We start from the raw sequence: 24,246 nt of genomic DNA on the forward strand, positions 1-24,246 counted from the left end.
TTCATTGCTTGACGGAAATTCGTACGGATGTGGCTGACATGAGAGTATTAAAATAAAGGTACATCGTAAAAAAATGTCTATATCGATATTTATGCATTGTATCGATAACATTGGATCGTTGGTTATTGGACCCCCCCTCATTTTAGTAAAATTCACCCCGTCTTCCACGTATCTAAAATTAAGCCTGTTGTCCGCTCCCCAACAACTCTGTGGACAACTTACCTCATCGCCATTATCATCCTCACTGCCTTTCCTCACCCGGGTGTCTCAGCTCATCACAGCCATCACTGATCTGTGGATTACTCACCTCATTGCTGTTATCATCCTCACCACCGTTCCTCGTCCAGGTGTCCCATTATATATATATATATATATATATATATATATATATATATATATATATATATATATATATATATATATATATATACTGTATATACACTGGCGGCCAAAAGTTTGGAATAATGTATACATTTTCCTATTTCAGAAGGAAACTGGTACTTTAATTCACCAAAGTGGCATTCAACTGATCACAAAGTATAGTCAGGACATTACTGATGTAAAAACAACACCACACCATCTTAAGGTCAATATTAGGTCAAAAATGGCAAAAAAGAAACAGGCTCTCTAGAAACTCATCAGTCAATCATTGTTTGAGTAATTAAAGCTATACAATGCTTGAAATTGCCAAAAAAAACCTGAAGATTTCATTCAAAGGTGTACACTACAGTCTTCAAAGACAAAGGACAACTGGTTCTTAACAAGGACAGAAAGAGATGTGGAAGGCCCAGATACAACTAAACAAGAGGAAAGTACATCAGAGTCTCTAATTTGAGAAATAGACGCCTCACATGTCCTCAGCTGACAGCTTCATTGAATTCTACCTGCTCAACACCAGATTCATGTACAACAGTAAAGAGAAAACTCAGGGGTGCAGGCCTTATGGAAAGAATTGCAAAGAAAAATCCACTTTTGAAACAAAAAACAAAAAAAAAACAAAAAGAAAAGGTTAGAGTAGGCAAAGAAACACAGACAATGGACAACAGGTAATTGGAAAAGAGTGTTATGGATCTTAACCCCATTGAGCTTTTGTGGGATCAGCTAGACTGTAAGGTGCGTGAGAAGTGCCCGACAAGACAGCCACATCTATGGCAAGTGCTACAGGAAGTGTGGGGTGAAATGTCACCTGAGTATCTGGACAAACTGACAGCTGGAATGCCAAGGATCTGCAAAGCTGTCATTGCTGCACGTGGTGGATTTTTTGATAAGAACTCTTTGAAGTAGTTTAAGAAGTTCTAAAATTTATTTTTATTTTTTTCAAATTGTAATAGTAATTTTTCACGTTATTAATGTCCTGACTATACATTGTGATCAGTTGAATGCCACTTTGGTGAATAAAAGTACCAATTTCTTTCCATAAGATCAAAACCTCTACATTATTCCAAACCTTTAGCCACCAGTGTGTGAATCTATCTATCTATCTATCTATCTATCTATCTATCTATCTGTCTGTATACAGTTGAAGTCAGTAGTTTAGGTTGAAGTCATTAAAACACATTAAAACACATTTTTTAACCACTCCACAGATTTTAATATTAGCAAACTCTAGTTTTGGCAAGTCGTTTAGGACATCTACTTTGTGACAAGTCTGGTTCATCCTTGGGAGCAATTTCCAAATACCTGAAGGTACCACGTTCATCTGTACAAACAGTAGTACGCAAGTATAAACACCATGGGACCACACAGCAATCATACCGCTCAGGAAGGAGATGATTCTGTGTCCTAGAGATTAACATAGTTTGGTGCAAAAAGAACAAATCAATCCCAGAACAACAGCAAAGGTCCTTGTGAAGATGCTGGAGGAAACAGGTAGACAAGTATCTATATCCACAGTAAAACGAGTCCTACGTATATCGACATAACCTGAAAGACTGCTCAGCAAGGAAGAAGCCACTGCTCCAAAACTGCCATAAAAAAGACAGACTACAGTTTGCAAGTGCACATGAGGACAAAGATCTTACTTTCTGGAGAAATGTCCTCTGGTCTAATGAAACAAAAATGTAACTGTTTGGCCATAATGACCATCATTATGTTTGGAGGAAAAAGGGTGAGGCTTAAAAAGCATCTGTAGATGAGCTCATGAATTTGGTTGCTAATGCAAGCGATTTTCTCGTTGTAGAAGAGGGTTGCACATAGAGTAAAAGATTGATCTTGGGATTTAAGAATCGATTATTGAGATCGTTCGAACGAAGATTGCAATGCATCTGAAAATCAATATTTGTACCCACCCCTAATTAAAATCGGTGTGATTTAAAGGGATGGCTCTGGTAACAATTGTAGTAACTATGGTACTATGATATAGTTACCATGGTATTTTGTTTATTTTTTATTTTTTATATAGTCACCATGGTATTAAGGGTTTTTAGGGACAGAAGTGAACTAAAGCTTTCAAATGAAATGCACACCGAACAGATGAGCAATCCACTTTTATGATGAAGGATGACCTTCTATTTTTTAACCAGTGTTTTATTCTTGGGGTTTTGAGAAGTGTAATTCAGATTTTGAAGCACACTCACTCTTTTCAAGGACTCTTACTGACTAAGTTATGAGCATGTGTCTGATCATTTCATTTTACTATAGTGGCACTCCTCCTCTGAACTGAACTGAATTAACACATTCACCCTGAAGTGATTTAGACACTTGCATATTTAATGTTTAATTTTAATCCTGGTCTGTGCACTGTCTCACACAATGATAGTTAGTGATAATGTAACAAACTGCCCACATCACTAATGTATTCTTGTAACTTGTGTCCCACCACTAATGCAGAGAGAGAATGAAAAAATGAATTGAATAATAATGAGTTAGACTTCTGCCCTCTTGTGGTAGTTATATGCTGGGACAGTGGTCAGTTGTGATGTCTGGTACAGGGGGAAATGGCTTGCACATACAGTATAAGGAGTAAGTAATTAGAGATTGATATTGTTTTTTATGATACTGACTATTTTTATTTTTGAACCTCAGAGGCACAGCGTAGCAGAATTGCCATGTTTGTTCAAAGCAGTTAAACAATGCAGAAAAGAACATCATTAATATCAGTGCTTTAGTTTCTGCAGGTTAAGTGTCCGATAACCACTATGCATAACCAATTTTTAATCATTTATTTTCTTCTCCTGCTTTTATTCACTGTAATATTGCAGTCAAAAAACAAACACATACAGTACACTTATCCAATACTATTCACTGAATTAATAGTAAATACACTCACTGAGCACTTTATTATAAACACTACGGTCCTAAAAAAGTTCCCGACATGGTCTTCTGCTGTTGTAGCCCATCTGCCTCAAGGTTCGCCATGTTGTGAATTCTGAGATGCTATTCTGCTCACTACAATTGTACAGAGTGGTTATCTGAGTTACCATAGCCTTTCTGTCAGCTCGAACCAGTCTGACCATTCTCTGTTGACCTCTCTCATCAACAAGGCTTTTCTGTCCGCATTACTGCCGCTCACTGGATGTCTTCTGTTTTTGGCACCATTCTGAGTAAACTCTACAGAATGTTGTGCATGAAAATCCCAGGAGATCAGCAGTTACAGAAAAACTCAAACCAGCCCGTCTTGCACCAACAATCATGCCACAGTCGAAATTATTGAGATTTTGACAAATTTTTTCCCCATTCTAATGGTTAATGTAAACATTAACTGAAGCTCCTGACCTGTATATGCATGATTTTATGCATTGCACTGCTGCCACACGATTGGGTGATTAGATAACTGCATGAAATGTAGGTGTGCAGGTGTACCTAATAAAGTGCGCAGTGAGTGTATTCATTAAATATTCATATTAAACACTGAATTAACTTAAAAATATAGCTGAAAGCAGCAATTACGGGACCAAGCACACCAATGTATGGCATGTACTGAAGTGTCACTGGACTTCACTGATTATGACTTTCAGAAAAGCAGAATAAAAAACACAGGTAGAATTGCTAAAATTAAAATACAACAAATTATAAAATGTTGACCAATAGGTGGTGCAATCACCATATTTACATATTGAGGTCAAGGTGTGGTCATTATGACACACACAAAATTTCATGAAAATACGGCAAAGTGTTGCAGTGATACATCCTCAGATGCTTTTTGGCGACTTGCCATCAAATTCGTTGGTGCGCTATTCGAGATCTGTTTTGTCTATTGAAAAGTTTTTGATAACTTTTTGTCATGAATGTCCCTAGATAATACACAGTCCCTAGATAATACACAATACAAATTTCGTGCAAATCGGACTTACAACCTAGGAGGAGTTCGAAAAAGTAGGTTTTCAATGAAATTCAAAATGGCAGACAGGAAGTATTATATCGGTCTCTCTCTAAAATTTATACACATTGACCTTAGTAGTAGTAATCAAGAATAGAAAAAAGTTTTGAAATGACATATTTTATCTTGTTTGATTGTGTTCAACACAACAAAAGTTCAGTTGCAGGTGTGACTTTTCGTGTGAGAAACGTGATGCAGATGTTTTTTAAGGTCCCGCCATTAAAGTTCATTCCTGATTTGCAATACCTGCACATAAATTATGCATTGTTCATCACCCAGTGTTTACCCCCATTGGACACAGTATGTTTTGACATACAGTATTCATATAAAGGATCAAACACTCACATAAAGACCCCCTAAAGCATATTGCTTTTTAAAATCGTGGTTGAAATGACAGGCACGCTGCTTAGAGCTCTGTCTTTTTTTAGCCTAATGAATGCATCTTTTCCACCTTAGAGAAAGATTCTTGGGTTTATAAACCACAAATGTGGAAATTATGTTTTATTTGCATGTCAAGGTTTACGTAGTACCAAGAAACCACCAATATCTTAAAGGGACAGTTCACCTAATTTGGGTGAACTATCCCTTTTACCATTTCATCTGTTTAAAGAGAGAGAGGGAGAGAAAGTGAAAGAGAATGAGATGGAGAGAGAGAGAGAGAATCCACTGTTCGGCAGTATGCACTTCTTTCTGCTGTAAGCTGAAATGCCTTATCCAGCAGCAAACCGTAGTGTATTTCTCCCTGTATGCCTGTCGACCATGTGTCTGTACGAGTCCCAAGTGTAGACTGGTACAGTAACTTATAACCTTAAACGAGCAATGCTGTACTGGGATCGGCCATCGAAGGATGTGATCCTCCTCTCATTGGCATCTCTCTCTTTTCTTCCTCTTCTTGATTTCCTTTTCCTTAAGAAGCTTTGCTGCCACATTGATCCTAATGCCACATAAGACCTGCAATGTTTTTTGCATGTTATTGTGCACTGAGGAGCAATTTGAAGGTAAGAGACTTGCAGCGAGCATGTGTAAGTGTGCGTGTGTGAGTCACATGGGGATGTACGATTATGCCATGTGGCCACACAGGTGGTTGTGACATCTGTGAACTGCCACAGTGGCATATATTTCTATTGCAATTGACTAAGACTGTTTTCACATAAATTTTTTCATGCTGTGATTTTCTGAAAGTAACACAGGAGGTTTATCCAATAGCACTTAAGTGTAGCTAAGGAAAAGTATTTTGACAGCCTAACCAAAAGTGTAAATATGCATGAAATTTTGTCAAATGTGTGAAAAAGAAATAGTTTTATACAATAGTTGTAATGATTAGTAAATTTAATAGTTTGTCTTTGGGTGATTCTCATGCAAACTGTCAAGAAAATGCCCCCCCCCCCCCCCCCCCAATTCTCATTACTGCAATGCAAAACAAATTCTATATCATTGAAATGTTAAGTATTTAAGTATTTACAGAGCACGTTATAATTCCCTTGGTATTGCCTTTCATTTTTGTTGATTTAAATTAATATAATCATTGTTATTGTAATGTACCATAATGCATTAAAAATGACTTTGTTACGGTAATGAGTATCATCATTGAAAACAATAGGAATAGTAAAAGTTAAACATCCAGACACGTTGCGGTAATGAGAATTGGGGAGTAAAATGTGCCTAAGTGGCCTGAAAATAATGTCACAATGCAAAAACCTTAATGGTCCTAAATGTACACTTAATTTTCTTTGTGCAAAATATAATTTTATATTTTAGTTGTATTGATTTGGAGTTAAATATGATAAGGACATTTTCTTCACCGGTTTCGTGCAAATCACCCAGATAGTAATTTTACTCCATTGCCTCAGATTAAAATAATAGTTTTACAAAAATTATTTAATATGAAGAGAAGTTAGACGAGTTTATCAGTGTATTGTGAGTTTGAGGTGAAGTCAGGCTTTCTTACCTCATTGTAACTATCTCTCTAGCTCTCTCTATCTCACTGCCCTCTATAAAAACTTGTAACATTGCAGCTACTGTATATGCCTTAGGGGCCGTTCACACCGAATTAGTTTTTGCATCTGTCCATGCTGTTTTCCATGTAAACATGTGCTAAATGGATGTCTTTGACCGTTGCGCCTCTTCTCGCTGTTTTTTCAGCATCTCGTGCAGGGTGCTGCATTTTTTAGATGCCATGTCAGGTTAAAAATAATGTCAACTTTTAAACAAGCATCTCAAGACACCTCCAATTTGTTCCACTGTATTTTTTGTGCAAGAACGCGTTCAGTCTGAACGATCCCTTACACATGACCAGCTCCAGGAGTATTTATTTCCTGTAATGCTTTGGGAATTTTTCAGTCATTTACCCAGCTGCGTGTCATATTTCATTTTTATTTATTTTTTAGCTCTGGCTTCATTTTGTCTTTTGTACTTGAGGCAAGTAAATTGTGGTTAATATCTCTATACCTTTCTCTCGTCGACATCCATCCTCTCTTTGATGCAGTTTTGTGTTGTCGCTTTGGAGTGAGAGGTGTTTAATATGCAAGAAACTGTTACTGCACCTGTCATTCTCTCTCTCTCTCTTTCTCTCTCTGCTCTAATAATGCAGGGTGGGGAGGTGGAGCCTTTGACCGTAGTCTCCTCTCTACACCCAAACTTTGTTGAAAAGTACAGAGAGCAAGCAGAAACTCTTATAAAACCGCATCTAGAGACACCTGTGCTCTGTTCTTGTTGCGGCACTTCATTTAGCTTTTCAGCGCAATAACACGTTCGGTATGAACAGCCTCTTAGAAGATTTGAAACAATGGTGTGAATTGACATTAATCAAATAAGATTTGGGCTGCATGCAGCTATTCTCAACTGCCATTTATAGAGAAGGCTTTGTGGGGGCTTGTCCGGGTTTTCTGATGTCGTGAAATTGCTGCTTAGTGTGGAGGAGGTGTCGCTCTTCTTCCCTCTGCAGCTTTAAATGGATTTATCTGTGTTCTCATGCATCAGGCTGGCAGTAAACATGATGCTGAGGATGCAGGGGTGGACACTGGCTTGGAATAGAGAGGAAGTGAAATAATATGGATGATTTGGTCCCTGAGCAATCATAGTAATATTTTGCAGTGGGTCTGATGCTGCAAACTGTTTTTTTTTTAAAAAAAAAATGTTTTTTTTTTTTTTTTTTTATGTGTGTGTGAATGCACGTGTGGGAGTGTGAGGGGGTGCGAATGTGTGGTTGTGTGTGTGGGAAGAGATTGATGCCAGTGTGTGTAGAAGCCAGTGTGTGAGAGTGTGTATGTGGGTGGATATGTGTGTAACTAGAAACTGAGCTCTGGCTTGCCTTTCCTCTCTCTTTTTCTATCTTGTATTAGTGGGCTGTGTAAAAACACACTTGATCTGTCTGTACTAGTAGGGATCTAAGAGCTACAGGCCAACAGTCTTCTGTAAAATTACCCAACACTCTCTCCTCCATCAGCATTCCTGCACACAACTGACCTGCTCCTCGTGAAGCATCATGAATCAGTAAAATCTGAATTGGAGTCAGAATAAGAGAGAGATTTATAGACGAAGTGTGCATACAAACACAAGGACTTAAAAAAAAAAAAAATTCTAAAAGTCATGAAAATTTCCGCTACAGTGTCATTTCCACCGCATCAAAAATTATTTTTTTTGTATTTAATATATTTCCATGGTGGAAATGAAGGTAATGGAAATTACATTTTGAAGTTTTTTATTTTTTTTAAAAATTTTTTTTTTAATAGCCAACTCCTTTGTCTAGCTAAGGCTAATTTTATAGCTAACCTTTTATGTATCCTAAATACACAAAATTAAATAATATTTTCACACTTTTTTGCATAATTTGGCAAAATGACAGTTGGATTGGTTGCTTGATGATGCACAATAAAAATACTTCACAAATTATCTTTCAATCTTATCCAAGGATCACTTGTCTCATATTTCACCTCAAGCATGATCTTCATTGACACTTCTGTCAACTTGGTTAATAAGTAAACATACTTTTGAAAAAAAAAAAAAAAAAGTTTTCTACATTAAAGGGGTCATGTCATGAGGAATCAAACTGTCCTTAATATTTTGACATATAAGAGGTTATTCTACTATAAAAATATACTGTATATTTCAGAACTCAAAACTTAATGCCCAATGTAATAAAAGCATTCAGTGAATCCAAGCTGCAAAAACACCTCATTCTCTACTTGTGCGACTTCCCTATGTCACTAGGGGGCTCATTAATTCATGACAGCCTCTACAGCGAAAAATATCAATGCCTACATTATATCATCACACCCTTGCATGCTGGCACTCTGTTCATACTCAGAGGGAGAGAAAGAGCAGGACAAATAGGCCTAATGTGGCCTAACTATTCCTAAACACCAAAGGGGACACATCTGGACTATTTTGAATTATTTTTGTTTATAAAAATGCACTAGACAGACGTCTCTGAATGTTGTAATGTATTTCGCACCATTTTTTAAAGATGCGGTGTCAAGTTAAACTCTGAAGAGGAGGTGCCATTCTCTTTCAGGCAGCTGCTCTGGGTCTTGCTGTTTTTAGCACAAACTGCTCAACAAACTGTTCTTTTGCCCATCTGCACTTTTTGTAATTGTTGGTGTATGTAAACATGCACTAGATGGATGTCTTTGACCATTTTGATGCATTTCCGGTGATGTGCACAATGATACTGTATGTGTGTGCATCTTCATTGTGTTTTGGGACCATGTATGTGTGGTTTTTCGGCTCATATCAGCGTGGATTGCTGGTGAATCATAATACGATTCAAGGTTTGCACAGGAATTGTTATTGAAGGATGGGGCAGTTAAAAACACTATTTGACCAGATTGCAAAACCACGAGTAAACTGTTTCATTCATGAATATTTCAATAATAGTTCATGTGACTGCTGTGCTTACAGTAAAGGAACAGTTCAATATATTTGGATGCAATGTGTTGGATGTGCATTTTGTGTAAGCCCTGAAATGTGGTTTTATAATGTTGTTGAGCTTGCTCATTCTCTTATGATTGAGTTTCAAATATGGCTGTATCATAACAGGGTCCATTTACACTGAAGTTTAAAGATGGCACTTTATAGGCCAAAACTGAGCGTTTCAGACAGAGGCCCAGAGACAGGGTGGAAAATGATCATATATTACTAAATTATGACTGTTTTTGTGCTAAAAAAAACTTTATCATTATCAGTGGACCTCAAGGAATAAAATAAAATTACCCCTTTAAATTGTTTGGTGTGGTTGATATGAAGCCACAACTGTGGGAGAGTCGTCATTTTTGAAAAAAATAATGAATTAATAAAATGATAGAATAGATATCTCAAGATACTGAATTGATATTCTTGTGTAAGTAACACACTAAACAAAGAATCACAATATTATTTTTGTGACCCAGCCATGATTTTCTGATTCCCACTCTTAAGTGGCTACAGAGAAAGTGTGCTATTCACTACAAAATCTACTTTTAGGCAGTAAGACTACAAGTGAAAGTAATGTCAGCTCAATTATTCACAGTATTAGAATTTACTATATGTGGCTTGAAGTGCCAGCTGATGGCAGTTAACATGTTGCATATCCTATCTTGCAAGAATATGATAGTGTGAGCCAGAAATAAAGTTAGATTTACAGTAGTTCTTTACCCTTTCACATAAAGGAAACACTCTAACTGAACAGAAACAGACATTGTGCACAGTCATGCTCTAGATTTTGGTTTTCAACTAATGTGTGTGCAGCCAGGGATCAGAGGCAGGGCATTTTTCCATGTGAATTCAGACTGAGAGAGAGAGAGAGAGAGAGAGAGAGAGAGAGAGAGAGGTACCCAAACAGTCCTGACCCATCAGCTAAAAATGTAGAGCAAGCTTTGAGTCATGTAGCCATGAATTTTTCACACAGAAGTCTCATACAGTTCTAGTTATGAATGCAGCAATGCTTACAGAGAGTTAGCTTCAGCAGGGTGGCACAGTTTGGGTGGTGCACAATGCCATCTTCTCCATCCTGGACCTGCAGTGTGTGCTAGAAGATGACTACTGGCCAACTGTTTAACAAATATTTATCTTTGTTTTGTCTTTAATTTTTCAGTATATTTAGGTTTGGACTGCCAAAATCAACGTGTTAACTGATATCATTTAAATATATTTAACACTATTACATTTCTCATGGCTAGTGTTATCAATAGTGGCATTTTCATGTTCAATAATGGTGACTGCAAAAGTTTTAAAATTGTATAATTTAGTGTGTATCAAAAACTGAAACTACAAATGTAGTTAATTTGTGGTTATATTTTATCTCAATTTGTTTTTGAGTCATGAACATGTATTTTTGTTTAGTTTCTGTTTTATAATTATGTCAGTTTTTTGTTTTATTTCAGTTAATGAATATGTTTTCATTCAGTTTTAATTTAAGCAGAAGTGTGTAATTTCTGCGACACTAGCGTCACCAAGCGGAATAAAAATAAAAATAAAAAAAAAAACATTTTCAAGCAAATTTCTGAATACACCCCGGTCTGCCATTAGTCGAAAAAAGATAGTCCCGCCCCAAACTCTCGCTACTGGTTGAGCCAATGTTGCTGTGTCAAGCTGACTGGGCTACTCAAAAAAACAGAACAATTTTGGAAAGCGCTCCAGAGCCAAAATGTTTACACTTTTCGAGGAAATCAACCTACTAATAGCTTACTTATAGTTATTCCTACATTTTAAGATTGAATAGTAAAGTATTTTAACATCAGCTTTAACTGGTTCCAGCCACTAGTAACTTTGCATTTCTTCATGTTTGGATGGATTTAGTGTTTTGGATTTAGGATTTTGCTCATGGTGTCTTTGCTCAGGGTTTCATCTGCTTTTAACAAGCAGTCAGGAAGTGGTGTTGATATTTGATGTCTTTGTTGTGTACTGTGAAAGTCTTTCCGATTTTCCCTGGAGCTTTCTTAAAAGAATACATGCTTGTGTTTCCTTATGCTTGTGTCTGTTCATTGTGTGTGTGCGTGCGTGCCTGTATGTGTGAGTGGGTTTGTGTGGTTTCCTGTGTGTTCTCATTAGTTAGTGCTAGCAGGTTTAGAGTCACCACCACCCAATACAGCTTTATTAAAACTGCTGCAGTTATCATACACAAACTCACTTGCTGTCTGTCACTTTAATGCATACACATTAATTGCGTAAGCACAGCTTGTTCCTGTCAGGCTCTATTAGCAAACACACACACACACACACACACATACACATCCCATAACAGTTAACCAATTGACCAGTCCCATAGTTTTTCAAATATTGCATGTTAAAATGCACAGTAAGTGGTGGCAGAAAGCTGGCTTTCAACTGTTGTGTTAGATTTAACAGATTAGAAAGCTAGCACTAGCTATCTCCCCTAAATAAATCACTAAAAGATCATTTAGAATAAAATTATCCTTCGGGTTCAGAGCTAGGTTTGGATACACTATTGCTTGTAAAAATGCTACTTATAATCATCGATTAAATGAAAGTATGACAAAGCCATCATAAATACAAAAATATTCTTAGCTATACTATTATAATGATATGAGTAAATAACATGCCTGTAATAAAATGTTGGATTGGTTGCTTGATGATGCACAATAAAAATACTCTGCTCACAAATTCTTTCAGTTTTATCCAAATATCACTCATTTCACCTCAAGCATGCTCTTCATTGACACTTTGTCAGCTTGTTTAACCTGTTGATGTGCATGCCCCCCCCCCCCAGAACTGATGTCACTTTGCTTAAATTAGTTCACATACCATATAGTCTAGTCAAAAAAAAAAAAAAAAAATTTAATAATGTTGACATATTATAAAGATATATAATGTGACAAGGCAGATGAGGAATGAGGATCTAAATGCGGCTTTAATGAAAAACAAAAGATGAACAAAGTAACTCAGAATAAAATGAAACAAAAACACAGGATACCAAGCACAGAACATGACAACACATGTGAAGACTGACAAATAAACCAGGGGAAAACAAGGGCTTAAATACATAGGGGCAAACAAGGGAACGAGGAACACTTGTGAAAACAATCAGGGGAAAACCAATCATAAAATTAAACTACAAAAAGGACTACAAACTAACAGGAAACAGGAACTAAACAAGAAAACATAAGTCAACAAAACCAGGGAATGTGACAGAGCCCCCCTTTTAAGGAGCGGATTCCAGACGCTCCCAAAAAAAAAAATTTGTCCATGGAGTGTGGGGGAAAACAAGTAGTTCAGGGGGGCACAAGGGGTAAACAGGCAGTTCAAGGGGGCACAAGGGGCAAGGGGAGCAGAGGAACAAGGCAAAGTCAGGGAGGCTTGAAACCAAGGTGGAGCTGGAGGGATGGAGAGCCAGGGCGACGCTGCAGGCTCGGAGGACCAAGTAGACCAGAGCAGATCAGGTGGGCGGCCAGGAGGCCAGGGAGCCCAGGGCAGATCAGGCGGACGGCCAGGAGGCCAGGGAGCCCAGGGCAGATCAGGCGGACGGCCAGGAGGCCAGGGAGCCCAGGGCAGATCAGGCGGACGGCCAGGAGGCCAGAGCAGATCAGGCGGACGGCCAGGAGGCCAGAGCAGATCAGGCGGACGGCCAGGAGACCAAGGAGATGACCTCAAGGTGGGGACTGGGTCAGGAGGCCTGGGAGGCAGCTGCAGGGCCGAGACAGGGTCAGGAGGCCTGGGAGGCAGCCCCAGGACAGGGACTGGGTCAGGCGGGAGGAGTCTCTGGGGGAGCAGGCGGAGCCGCTGGGGAAATAGTCTCTGGGGTGGAGCCGCTGGGGAAATAGTCTCTGGGGGCGGAGCCGCTGGAAGACAGAGCTGTGGAAGGCTCAAGACAAAGAGTCCTGGATGAATCGGAAGCAACCACCATGGCTGCAAACATGGGCGGAGACTCGGGAACGACCTCCGTGGGCGGAGACTCGGGAACGACCTCCGTGGGCGGAGACTCGGGAACACAAACTTTTCTTCTCCTCCTCCGGATGGCCGAAGTTCCGACAACGCCGGCTCTCAGATGGACGAGACTGGCAACGCTGGCTCTAGGATGGACGAGACTGGCAACGCTGGCTCTAGGATGGACGAGACTGGCAACGCTGGATCTGGGACGGACGAAGCTTCCAGCTCGTTGGCCGTGGCAGGCGTGGGCATTAGTAATTTGCGAGGTAGTGTCTTCATGACCCTATGCACTGACATCAGTGGCAGATCATACAACTTCGAGACAGGGGCCGTGGAAGGCTTCGAGACAGGGGCCGTGGAAGGCTTCAACAAGGGAGCCGAAGACGCGGGTTTTGGCTCGGGTTCCCGCCATAATCCACTGTATAAAGGGAACCGCAAAGTTCCAGAGCCTTCTCCACATATTCGGCGAGCATCCAGTGAGGGTCAGCCGGAGGTATCAGTTCCCTCAGTGCACTATTCAGACCGGCCCGGAAGAAAACCTCCAGAGAGCGGTCTGGATAGTGCACTAAATTTGCCAGCTCTAGAAACTCACGGACACGATCCTCAACTGGACGGTCCCCTTGCTGAAGGAGCAGAATTCTTACGGCCGCTAGATCCATTTTTAGGTCAGGCTTTCTGTGACGAGGCAGATGAGGAATGAGGATCTAAATGCGGCTTTAATGAAAAACAAAAGATGAACAAGGTAACTCAGAATAAAATGAAACAAAAACACAAGAAACCAAGCACAGAAAATTACAACACATGTAAAGACTGACAAAGAAACCAGGGGAAAACAAGGGCTTAAATACATAGGGGCAAACAAGGGAACGAGGAACACCTGTGGAAACAATCAGGGGAAAACCAATTATAAAATGAAACTACAGAAGGACTACAAACTAACAGGAAACAGGAACTAAACAAGAATTTCAACATAAAAGTCAACACAAAAACAGGGAATATGTGACATATAATTTGTCAACATTATGAACAATTTTGAACAGCACACTATATGGTAAATGTGAACTAATTTAAGCAAAGTAAAGTCAAACACATGGGTGGGGTCAATGAGCATCAACAGGTTAATAAGTAAACATACTTAAAAAAAAAATTACTTTAAAGGGGTCACGTCATGATGAATCAAACTGCCCTTGATATTTTGACATATAAGAGGTTATTCTACTATAAAAATATACTGTAAATTTCAGAACTCAAAACTTAATGCCCAATGCAATAAAAGCATTTAATGAAACCAAGCTGCAAAAACGCCTTGTTTTATACTTCTGTGACTTCCCTATGTCACTAGGGGGCTCATTAATTCATGACCACCTCTACAGCGAAAAACATCAACGCCTACATTTCATCATCACACCCTTGCACACTGGCGCACTGTTCATACTCAGAGGGAGAGAGAGAGCAGGACAAATAGGCCTAGTGTGGCCAAACTATTCCTAAACACAAAAGGGGACACATCTGGACTATTTTGAATTATTTCTGTATATAAATATGCACTAGACAGACATCTCTGAACGTTGTTACGTATTTCGCACCATTTTTTAAAGATGCGGTGTCAAGTTAAACTCTGAAGAGGAGGTGCCATTCTCTTTCAGGCAGCTGCTCTGGGTCTTGCTGTTTTTAGCACAAACTGCTCAACAAACTGTTCTTTTGCCCATCTGCACTATTTTTAATTGTTGGTGTATGTAAACATGCACTAGATGGACATCTTTGACCATTTTGTTGCATTTCCAGCGATGTGCAAAATGACACTGTATGTGTGTGCGTCTTCATTGTGATTTGGACTATCTATATATGTGTGGTTTTTCAGCTCATACCAGAGTGAATTGCTTGTGAACCAATCGAAATACGATTCAAGCTTTGCACAGGAACTGTTATTGAAGGATGTATGATATGAGTAAATAACATACCTGTAATAAAATGTTCGGTGAAAAGCCGTGAATTGGAAATGATCTCCTCAGTCCAGTCAGCTCTGTTAACGGAATCCGATAAAAGTGAAGCCCTCGGTTTTTGCCATTGCGATTTTTACAGCCAACAGCACAGCACAACATTTAATTTATCTTAACCAGACAATTTAAAGGTAACAGCTATCTTTTTGAGGACTGTTTGGTCAGCCAACTACAGGTTTGGTTTACTGTTTGCGCCGGCCTTTTTGCCACCACTTCCAACTGTGACGTAGGTGGTGACGATGCCAAAGTATTGGTCTATGGAGTAATATACAGTAACTAGATATAAACTATTTTTTACATTTTCTGAAGAAAATGTGTGTGATCCTTGCTCGGGGAAAAGTTACCACCACTGTGCTTGGGTGTTGCCAGGATGTTGCTATGTGCTTGCCAAGGTGTTCTGTGTGGTTTTTAGTAGGACTGGGTAAACATTTAGATTTTACGATTAATCGAGACCTTCATTTGAATGATCCCAATATAGATTCTTCACAAATACCCAAAATCAATCTTTTAATCTATGCGCAACCCTCTACAATGCAAGTAAAACACTCGCATATGTGACCACATTTAATTATATATGATTAAAAATGCCTGTGATTAGCCACTGCTGGTAATATTTCAGATTTCACTCACCAGTGATTAAGTAGTACAGAGGCAAAGAAGTTCAGCACCGAGATCCTTTCACTAAAGGTTGAGAGTAAACGTTTGGTTTGACTTGTTCCGTGTAATGTGTGTCCTAAGATGAGATCCATGCAATTCATTTTTCATTGAATTGTGTATTTTTAATACCCTTTCTGTTCTTTACAGTCAGTTGATGATCAAAAACAACAAAAACAGAAACATTTAATTCTAAACACAAATAGCATGGATGGATTAAACAATTTACAGTCTCTAGTCTCATTAATATGTGCTCAACCAAAACACTTCTTTGAAACTGTAATGTTTAATGTGTGTGTTCATGTATTTCATGTCTTTTATTTTGAACGTTTATTTCCTGTTTCATGTCATGTCACAGCCATGCCTAAGCCTGCTCCATGCCATGTCACAGCAACTCCTCAGCCTGCTCCCTGCCATGTCACAGCCACGCCTGAGCCTGCTCCATGCCATGTCACAGCCACGCCTGAGCCTGCTCCATGCCATGTCACAGCAACACCTCAGCCTGCTCCATGCCATGTCACAGCCATGCCTGAGCCTGCTCCATGCCACGTCACAGCCACACCTGAGCCTGGAGATGGTTCCCGCCCTTGTATCCACCCTTAGTTCTCCTGATCAGGCAAAGGGAACTTTCAACCCACCGACCCCGCCTGGACCCTCCGAGCCCTGGACACTGCCTTGGCCTGTCGGTCCCTCGACATTGCCTCGGCTCTGCGTTCCCTCAGCTCCACTGCGGTCCTTCAGCCTATTGGCTTTGCTGGGGTCCCTCGTCCCTCCGGCTCCTTCCTGGTCTGTTGGTCACCTGGCTCCGCCTTGGCTCTCTGATCCTCTGGTTGTGCCTCGTCCCTCCGATCTGTCAGCTCTGCCTTGCTCCTCCGAGCCTCCAGTGCCACCTTGGTCCTCTCCGCCATCGGCTCCACCCTGGCCCTTCGAGTCTTCGGCTACTCTCTGGGTACCAAGATCCTTGGTGTCACCCTTCAAGTCTCTCACGGATCCGCCTTCCATGGCTCCACCCCTCAAGTCTCTCACAACCCCACCTTCCACGGCTCCGCCCCTCGAGCCTCTCAGGGCCCCACATTCCATTGACTCTGCCCTGGTCCCATGCCCCATGCCCTGTCTCGCCAGGCCATGCCCCACGCCTCAAGACCCCCCAGATCCCTACAGAACTTTGGAACTTTGTCATGTTTAATGTGTGTGTTCATGTATTTCATGTCTTTTATTTTGAAAGTTTATTTCCTGTTTCATGTCATGTGTCCCTAGTCATGTGATTCCTGTTTCCCTCCATGTTTATGTGTCTTGTTTTCATTGGTTTATTGGTTATTATCTTGTTATCTGTTCTGTCTATTTATTGGTTATATTTGTCATGTGTTCTCCCATGTCCATGTATTTAAACCCTCATGTTTTCCATTGTCCTTTTTTAGGTATTATATGTTTGGTAATGTTGTTCATGTCAGGTCAAGTTTATGTCAGTTCAAGTTAATGTTAAGTTTATATTCAAGTTCATGTTCATGTTTATGTTTTTTTCACATTTATAGTTAGGGTTATTGGATCTCACTTATGTAAATTAAACTGCACTTGGGTTCATCTTTATCATCATCGTCTCCATTGTCATTGCTAGCACCAGTGCATCGTTACAGAAACACTTACTGAACTGCCTTAAGAGACAGTAATGTTTTAGCACTTGCAATACAAATACTTGTAACAAAACATGTAACGAAATATATATATATATATATATATATATATATATATATATATATATATATATATATATATATATATATATGCAATATAATATATGCAATTTCAAGACATATTTATTGATGAAATACAAATAATTTAAAAAAAGCTAAAATGTCACCAAAATTATGAAAAACGAATGCCAAAAGAAATTTCTTACAATTATTTTTTCGTAATGTACCAAGTTAAAAGATTCCCTGTATAATTAAAAGCATTATCTGAGAGAGAATTTCTTTCATATGTTTGCAGTATGGACATAACTGAAATATATATCCAGATGAATCCAAATCAAATCATATTGAAATGGGAAATCTGAATCAATACCTAGCCGTGGTTTTTAGTGCAATGCTATGCAGTTGCTAGGGTGTTCTGGGTGGTTGTCAGGTAAATTAATGGCCTAAGTCTAAAGAGCCACCCCCCCCCCCCCCCCACACACACACACACACACACACAAACACATTGTGTCCATCCCTCCATCAATTTCTATGGGAAAAGTTTGATTGCTTAGAAATGTAATAGCACATCTCTCCTCAACAAGCCACATGATTTGAGGTATCACATCTGTAGCACAAATAATTCAAGACGGGTTCTGTGACAATGTATTATATTTAGGGTTAGGGGTTCGTTGAAATCCCTAACTCTAAGTAGCCTATGAGCAGTAGTAAAAGTAATGCTTGCCTTGTCACAGCTTACTATGTAAATACAGTTAACACTCAGAGCTTGACACTTCACTTCACTGAGTCATATAAGCCATAAAAGCTTTTGTTCTTATACCTGTCAACTGCCGTTTTCCTGAGTGGAAACCATGTTGCATTGCAATTTGTCCGTGTGTGTTCTGTGGCTCCTCCTCTCTTGGTTCCTGCTTGGCTGCACTCCCTACAGTACACTAGCTGAGTGCCGCAGAGTGCTGGATGCAGCGGTGGGGAAGTGATTCAGGGCCTCCCCACATTATTGGCATGCACACACACACACACACACACACACTCACAAACACACACACACACACACACTCACAAACACACATACATACACACACACACACAAACACACAAACACACACACAGAAAAACGATGAACAAAGTCTCTGAGGCTGCCCAGAGAAAAGGAAGCCACTCCACAGTATGCAAGCCTCTCTTCTGTCTGACTGAACACTCAGTCAAACACACTTTTACACACACATACACACACATTCGCACACACACTCTTAAAGAGAAGCATGCAGAAAAAGAGTGAGAGGAGCACAGAGGTAAGAAAATACTTTATAGATTAAGTGTGTGTGTGTAGGGAGAGGACTATAAGACTAGTGTGATTAAATGTAGTTTCGATAATCAAGTTGCTGAATGTCGTAAACATTTTAAGGCTTGTCATACTAAGTTGGAAATAACTGCAGCAACGTGACTCGCCCTGCAAGCTTGTGTCGTCTCTTTCTTTCCAGTTCTTTCTTTGTTATGTTATTTTTCAACTCTCTTTCTCTCTATTTCGCTCTTTTACTTTGTCTTACTATGTTTCTCTGTGACCTCCCACTTAGTGTTCCATCTTCCTCACATGTGCACTTGATATCATTCCTCTTTTTTACTCTCTTTCTCTTTCTGTCTATCATCGTTCAGATGTTCTCGCTCTGTTTTTCCTGTGTTGTATACTCTCATACTTGTTCTGCATTATACACAAATAGCATCGTCTTAGCATCCTGCTTGATTTAAAGTGACCCACACATGTAAATTATGTCATCATTAACATAATGATTTTCTTTCTTCCATGGAACACAAAAAGTGTTTTTCTCAGAATTGTCATTTTTGGATGCAATATCTTGTGTATGTGCACTTGTGCTGCAGTTCACTACTGAAAGGGCAAACATCCTGGTAAACATGTGGCTTTATCCTAAGCCTGTAAAAGGGCATGTTTATGTGGTTTATGAGGACAATTTGTTAGGTTACAAACTGGTAATTACAAGGGTATTATGCTATAAATGTGGTCTATGATGACATTTCTAGTGTCCCCATAATTCAAATCACTTAAAAAACATACTAAACGATGTTTATTGAAAATGTAAAAATGCAGAATGTTTTTTGTGAGGGTTAGGTTTAGGGGTGTGTGTGTGTTTTTGTGTTTGTTTGAAGCTGATGTGCAAAGACCAGCATTTGTGGTCAGGTCTGATGCCCCGGTGCTTGATGGTTTCTTTCATGTTTGCTTTAGCTGGGGATGACGACACTTCCACTCAAGGTTCTGTATGCTCTCTATAATTTATGCTATGTCAGAGAATGCTAGAAATTGATGGCAAAGGGGATGATGCATCATTACGATGTAGAGAGAAAATGCATTTAGAATTTGGCCACATTGGCTAAGTTCACACAGTCAGTTTTTGGGATTGTCAACCGCATTAACTTACAGGTGTGAGTCTTGAAATGTGCTGTTCATTCAACAGCTTACATAGCAACTTGAATACTGTCTTTATGAATGAACAACTGAAGTCAAGCCTGTATTCTAACATCTGTAACTGTAGTGAGAGTAACTAAAGTAAATATCAAAGATGGCGATATCCATAACACCGACATGTCTTATCACAATTGGCGCTGCGTTATTAAATACATGAGTCGAACTGAGGCACAAGTTCATCCATCAGGTCATAATGAACTGACAACGGTTTTGAGTGCATTTTAACCGAGTGCAGAGCGCAGCATTTGTGTCACGCGGGTCGCACCCGCGAGCAGCTCTGGTGGAAGACAGCGGCTGGATCTTCAGATGACATGCAGCTCATAATGTATCTTCATCTCTGTGAGTTAACAAAACCCCTTATGATTTACACAAACATGCATATGTACAGTGCAGTTTGGCTCTCACATTATATAACTAGTTGTCCAGCACAGTTCCGTTCACACAGCAACGGGTTTGCCGAAAACGTGGTTGTGAGTCCTGAAGATTTGTGGGTTTCAGTTCGGTTGTAGAATGTGGTTGTCACCCTCCTAATAAACCTGTCTGTGAATGTAACCGTATTAAGCCCTCAAATACAGGACTGAAAACAGCGTGAATGTGGCCATCAACCAATGAAAATTTCAGACAGCTGGTTCCAGTTGCTTTTTGGAATCCAATTTAATGTACTCCTACTTGATTTCAAACTGGCACAGCTCCTTCAACGTCTTTGAATAGGGCTCCAGACAAAAAATAAATAAAATGCCTACAGATACATTGAAACATTCAGCCACTTCAAGACTAGGAGCCAAATGGCTGTTTTTAATTGCCAAATGTACAAAATTGCTTGATTTAGATGGTTGTTCAGAACCAAGATAATGTATTAAAAAAAAAATTCTTAGTCTCTCCTTACTCTGACAGAGCAGCCCAGACACAGAGACTACAAGAGTCCAAATTAAATGGAATCCCAGATGCAGTTTATTTTGCTACCAAAATACCAGTACTAAGCAGATTTTTTTTTTTTTTTTTTTTAAACAAGGCCGAAATACTACGAGAACTCTTATTTGAAATGTCTGTGCTCCCAGGTGCTCTAACAAACAGTTAAGAGAAACAAAATATGCACTTTTACAATAATTTACAGTGTATTACAATATAAACACTACAAAGTTAACATTTTCTTATAACAAAGTGAGCAATAATTCATCAACAGTAGATCATCGGCAATTGCATGTTTTAAATGTCTTGTAATCCTGTAGTCAGCTGTGAACTTATTGACGGCTGATTCACTGTATGATTCACTGAGAAAGTGACTCTGATCCAGACAGCTAACCTGAGCTCCTGAGTTTAAACCTTTTCCGGGAATCTTTTTGGCTGATTCATTAAAAAGACCCAGTTAAAAAGAGTAATTTTTCCTCGAATCGGACAGTATGGCTTGGGGTGTGCTTCTGGTTGCGTGAACGCACACAAACTTTTGCCAATGGCAACTAGATTTTTAATTATTGTTGCAATTATTTATTTTTTGTCTTATTTGCAACTATTTTAGTCGCAGTCTGGAGCCCTGTTAAAACACATTCATATACATTGAATGCTCCATTGGAACTTTCTCTAGTGTGTAGGCGCCCTTATAATGTTGTGTATACAGAGAATATGAGCGAGCCCAGCACCGAACCTTGAGGTACAACGTTGCTAAATGAACACCCCCACAGGCTTTCACTGGGATAGAGTGAGCAGTACCTTTTGATGATAATACAAACAAGACAGAAAGGACAGGAAATACAGATAAAAAAAAAAAAAAAGCAGAAGGAGCGAGAACAACATGAAATGGATTGAGATTATGTGAGTTGAACATGTTCCCAGTCTGTGTTCACACGGTCTCTGTTGATCAGCTCCAATCAGGATCTCTGAGTACGTCCTTCATCCGTCTGCCATCTCTGCCTCTTAGAATAACGGCATTGTTCACTTGGGCTCTCGTGTTTCGGCTTGGCTACACTGCTGCTTGGACCCAGACTGTCTCTGTGTGTGAGGTGTGTGAGTGTGTATGTGTCTGAGAGAGAGTGCTCATGTTACCTCCTTACTGTGCCTTGTTAGAGTGGTAAACATGAGCAGCTAACAGATGCAGGGTCTGTTCCTGTCTCTCAGTGTGTATCTCAGACACACACACACACACACACACACACACACACACACACACATGTTGGTGCGGCTATCCTTATGAGGACTCTCCATAGACATAATGATTTTTATACTGTACAAACTATAGATTGTATCCCCTAACCGTACCCCTACATTTTAAAAAAAACATTGTTTAGTGTTTTGTAAGTGATTTGAATTATGGGGACACTAGAAATGTCCTCATAAACCACATTTATAGCATAAAACCCTTGTTACCAGTTTGTAACCAAAAAAAAAAAAAAATTCCTCGTAAACTTCCCAAACCCGCCCACACACACACACACACACACACACACACACTCAAGTGTTATATATTGCACACCTTCAAAAAAAAAATCACTAAGGTCTACTAACTGGATCAAAAAAGATAGCCACAATTACAAATGTATGAATAACACCATGCCTGCCACCAAATATGTATACTTCCCTAATATATAGTATGCTAAAAGCAGTATGTCAGTTGAGTAGTATTTCTGAATCCAAATCCTTCGTAGTAATAAAACAGTAGACAAGAAATATCTAGATGACCTACTACATCTGCCTTAATTCTGAAGTGCGCATCCACTGGACACTTTACTATCCCAAAATCCCACGGGAGCTGAAAATACGTCATATTCAAAATGCTGAATAAAAAAAAGAACAGCGGAGAACCGCAAATCGGGTGAATCTTTTCAACTGTAAGTGCTATATATAACAAGAAAGTTGTTCCTTGTGGTTAAATTGTTCTTGTTTAACAAAACTGAAAAAAACTTTTGTGGTTTTTGTTATTATGCCACATATTCAGGTCATGGGACAATGCACACATTCCCGTATGAAGTATGTCCAGCAATGAATTCACACTGCATATGCTACATAAAGAACAAACTTTATTAATTGCCAAGAAGTAGTAGGTTCTTTATCAAATGCAGTACATAATCTAACAGTATGCAAATTTGAACAGCTAATCTCTTTGAGAATGGTTAATGAGCTTTATTAATAAGCCAGTATCACTTTTAGGGAAAATACAAACACAAATATACATTTAATTTTTTAATATTTAGGAATTGTGACACATTATGTATGGACACACTTAATTTGCAATCACGTTTGAATTTTGACCGCAATTAATGTGAGCTCTTTCAGACAAGATATCATCATCAACCATCATTTGCTGGGTTTCTATCAAACCTTTTTTAATGCAAATTTAAAATTTGCTCCTGAGAAAACCTGAATGGAAACGCTTGAGTCTGCATAAATGCTCAAAATTCACTTAAAAGTTTATGTGCAAGGCAGAGGTGGATTTTCTAAAGTTTCTCATAAGTCAAAATGTGCACTATGTGATTGATTTGCAAAACGATGATGTGTTTTGACCATTTTTGCTCATGTTATGGGTGTGCGATAGCTAGTTGTGACTGGCTGAACGAAAGGTCCAAACTTCGCACACAATTCTCCGAACCTAGTCCTTGACATTTGGAATTGTATAACCCAAAGCTGGTTGTTACAGTGGGTCTTCACAATGTGTCAAAACAGTTTTGAACGCGGGCACTTCCAGGTATACAGGCTGGCGGCGTATGGGCATAGCAGCCGTTTCAGCCCTTTTTTAGGAGATATTACACAATCATGACAAGACAGGCTCCCTAAAGATAATGCGCATGACGTAGTGGATGGAAACTCACAATGATTCACATTTACTTTAGCCAACCCAGTATAAACCCAGTTTGTGTTACATATTGACATATTGACGGCTGATTCACTGACTCGGATTCAAACTGCTAACCTGAGCTCCTGAGTTTAAACCTTTTCCGGGAATCTTTTCGGCTGATTCATTACCGGCTTACTATTCATTCCCTTGTTACAGCTATCCAAAAGTGTTGGATGCTGACTGTAATATTTGTTCAATAGATATGCAGTTAATGAAGTCATTATATTTATCCATTATGGAAACCCAATTAAACCTGAATAATTTGCTTTTTCTCCATGTCAAATTTTCAGTTATTATATCTGCAAAAGTAGTTTTCGATTCATATTTCCAGCCAAGATTTCAGCCTATTTTCTTTTTCAGGCTAAAACCCAAAAATGCAGTTTTCTGCATTTTGGCTGTTTAACCCGAAATTTTCA

The 24,246-nt window shown here is 39.3% G+C and overlaps 1 protein-coding gene across 4 annotated transcripts in view; it reads left to right on the forward strand.

Moving 5' to 3' along the window:
* The window catches only part of LOC127433917 (disks large homolog 2-like), a 303,885-nt gene that overhangs the window by 70,034 nt on the left and 209,605 nt on the right, over positions 1-24,246 (forward strand). Inside the window, exon 1 of one of the 4 annotated variants that reach the window (XM_051686268.1) lies at positions 5,231-5,316. The exons of 2 other annotated variants lie outside the window; for them this stretch is intronic. In XM_051686268.1, coding sequence (XP_051542228.1) covers positions 5,275-5,316 — 42 coding nt within the window. In that variant the 5' untranslated portion in view covers positions 5,231-5,274. Of the gene's footprint in view, positions 1-5,230; positions 5,317-18,473; positions 18,818-24,246 lie in introns of those variants that run through there. One more of the 4 variants, XM_051686269.1, reaches the window with a different exon arrangement.

Source organism: Myxocyprinus asiaticus, chromosome 43 (assembly GCF_019703515.2).
Source record: "Myxocyprinus asiaticus isolate MX2 ecotype Aquarium Trade chromosome 43, UBuf_Myxa_2, whole genome shotgun sequence".
NCBI classification, from domain to species: domain Eukaryota; kingdom Metazoa; phylum Chordata; class Actinopteri; order Cypriniformes; family Catostomidae; genus Myxocyprinus; species Myxocyprinus asiaticus.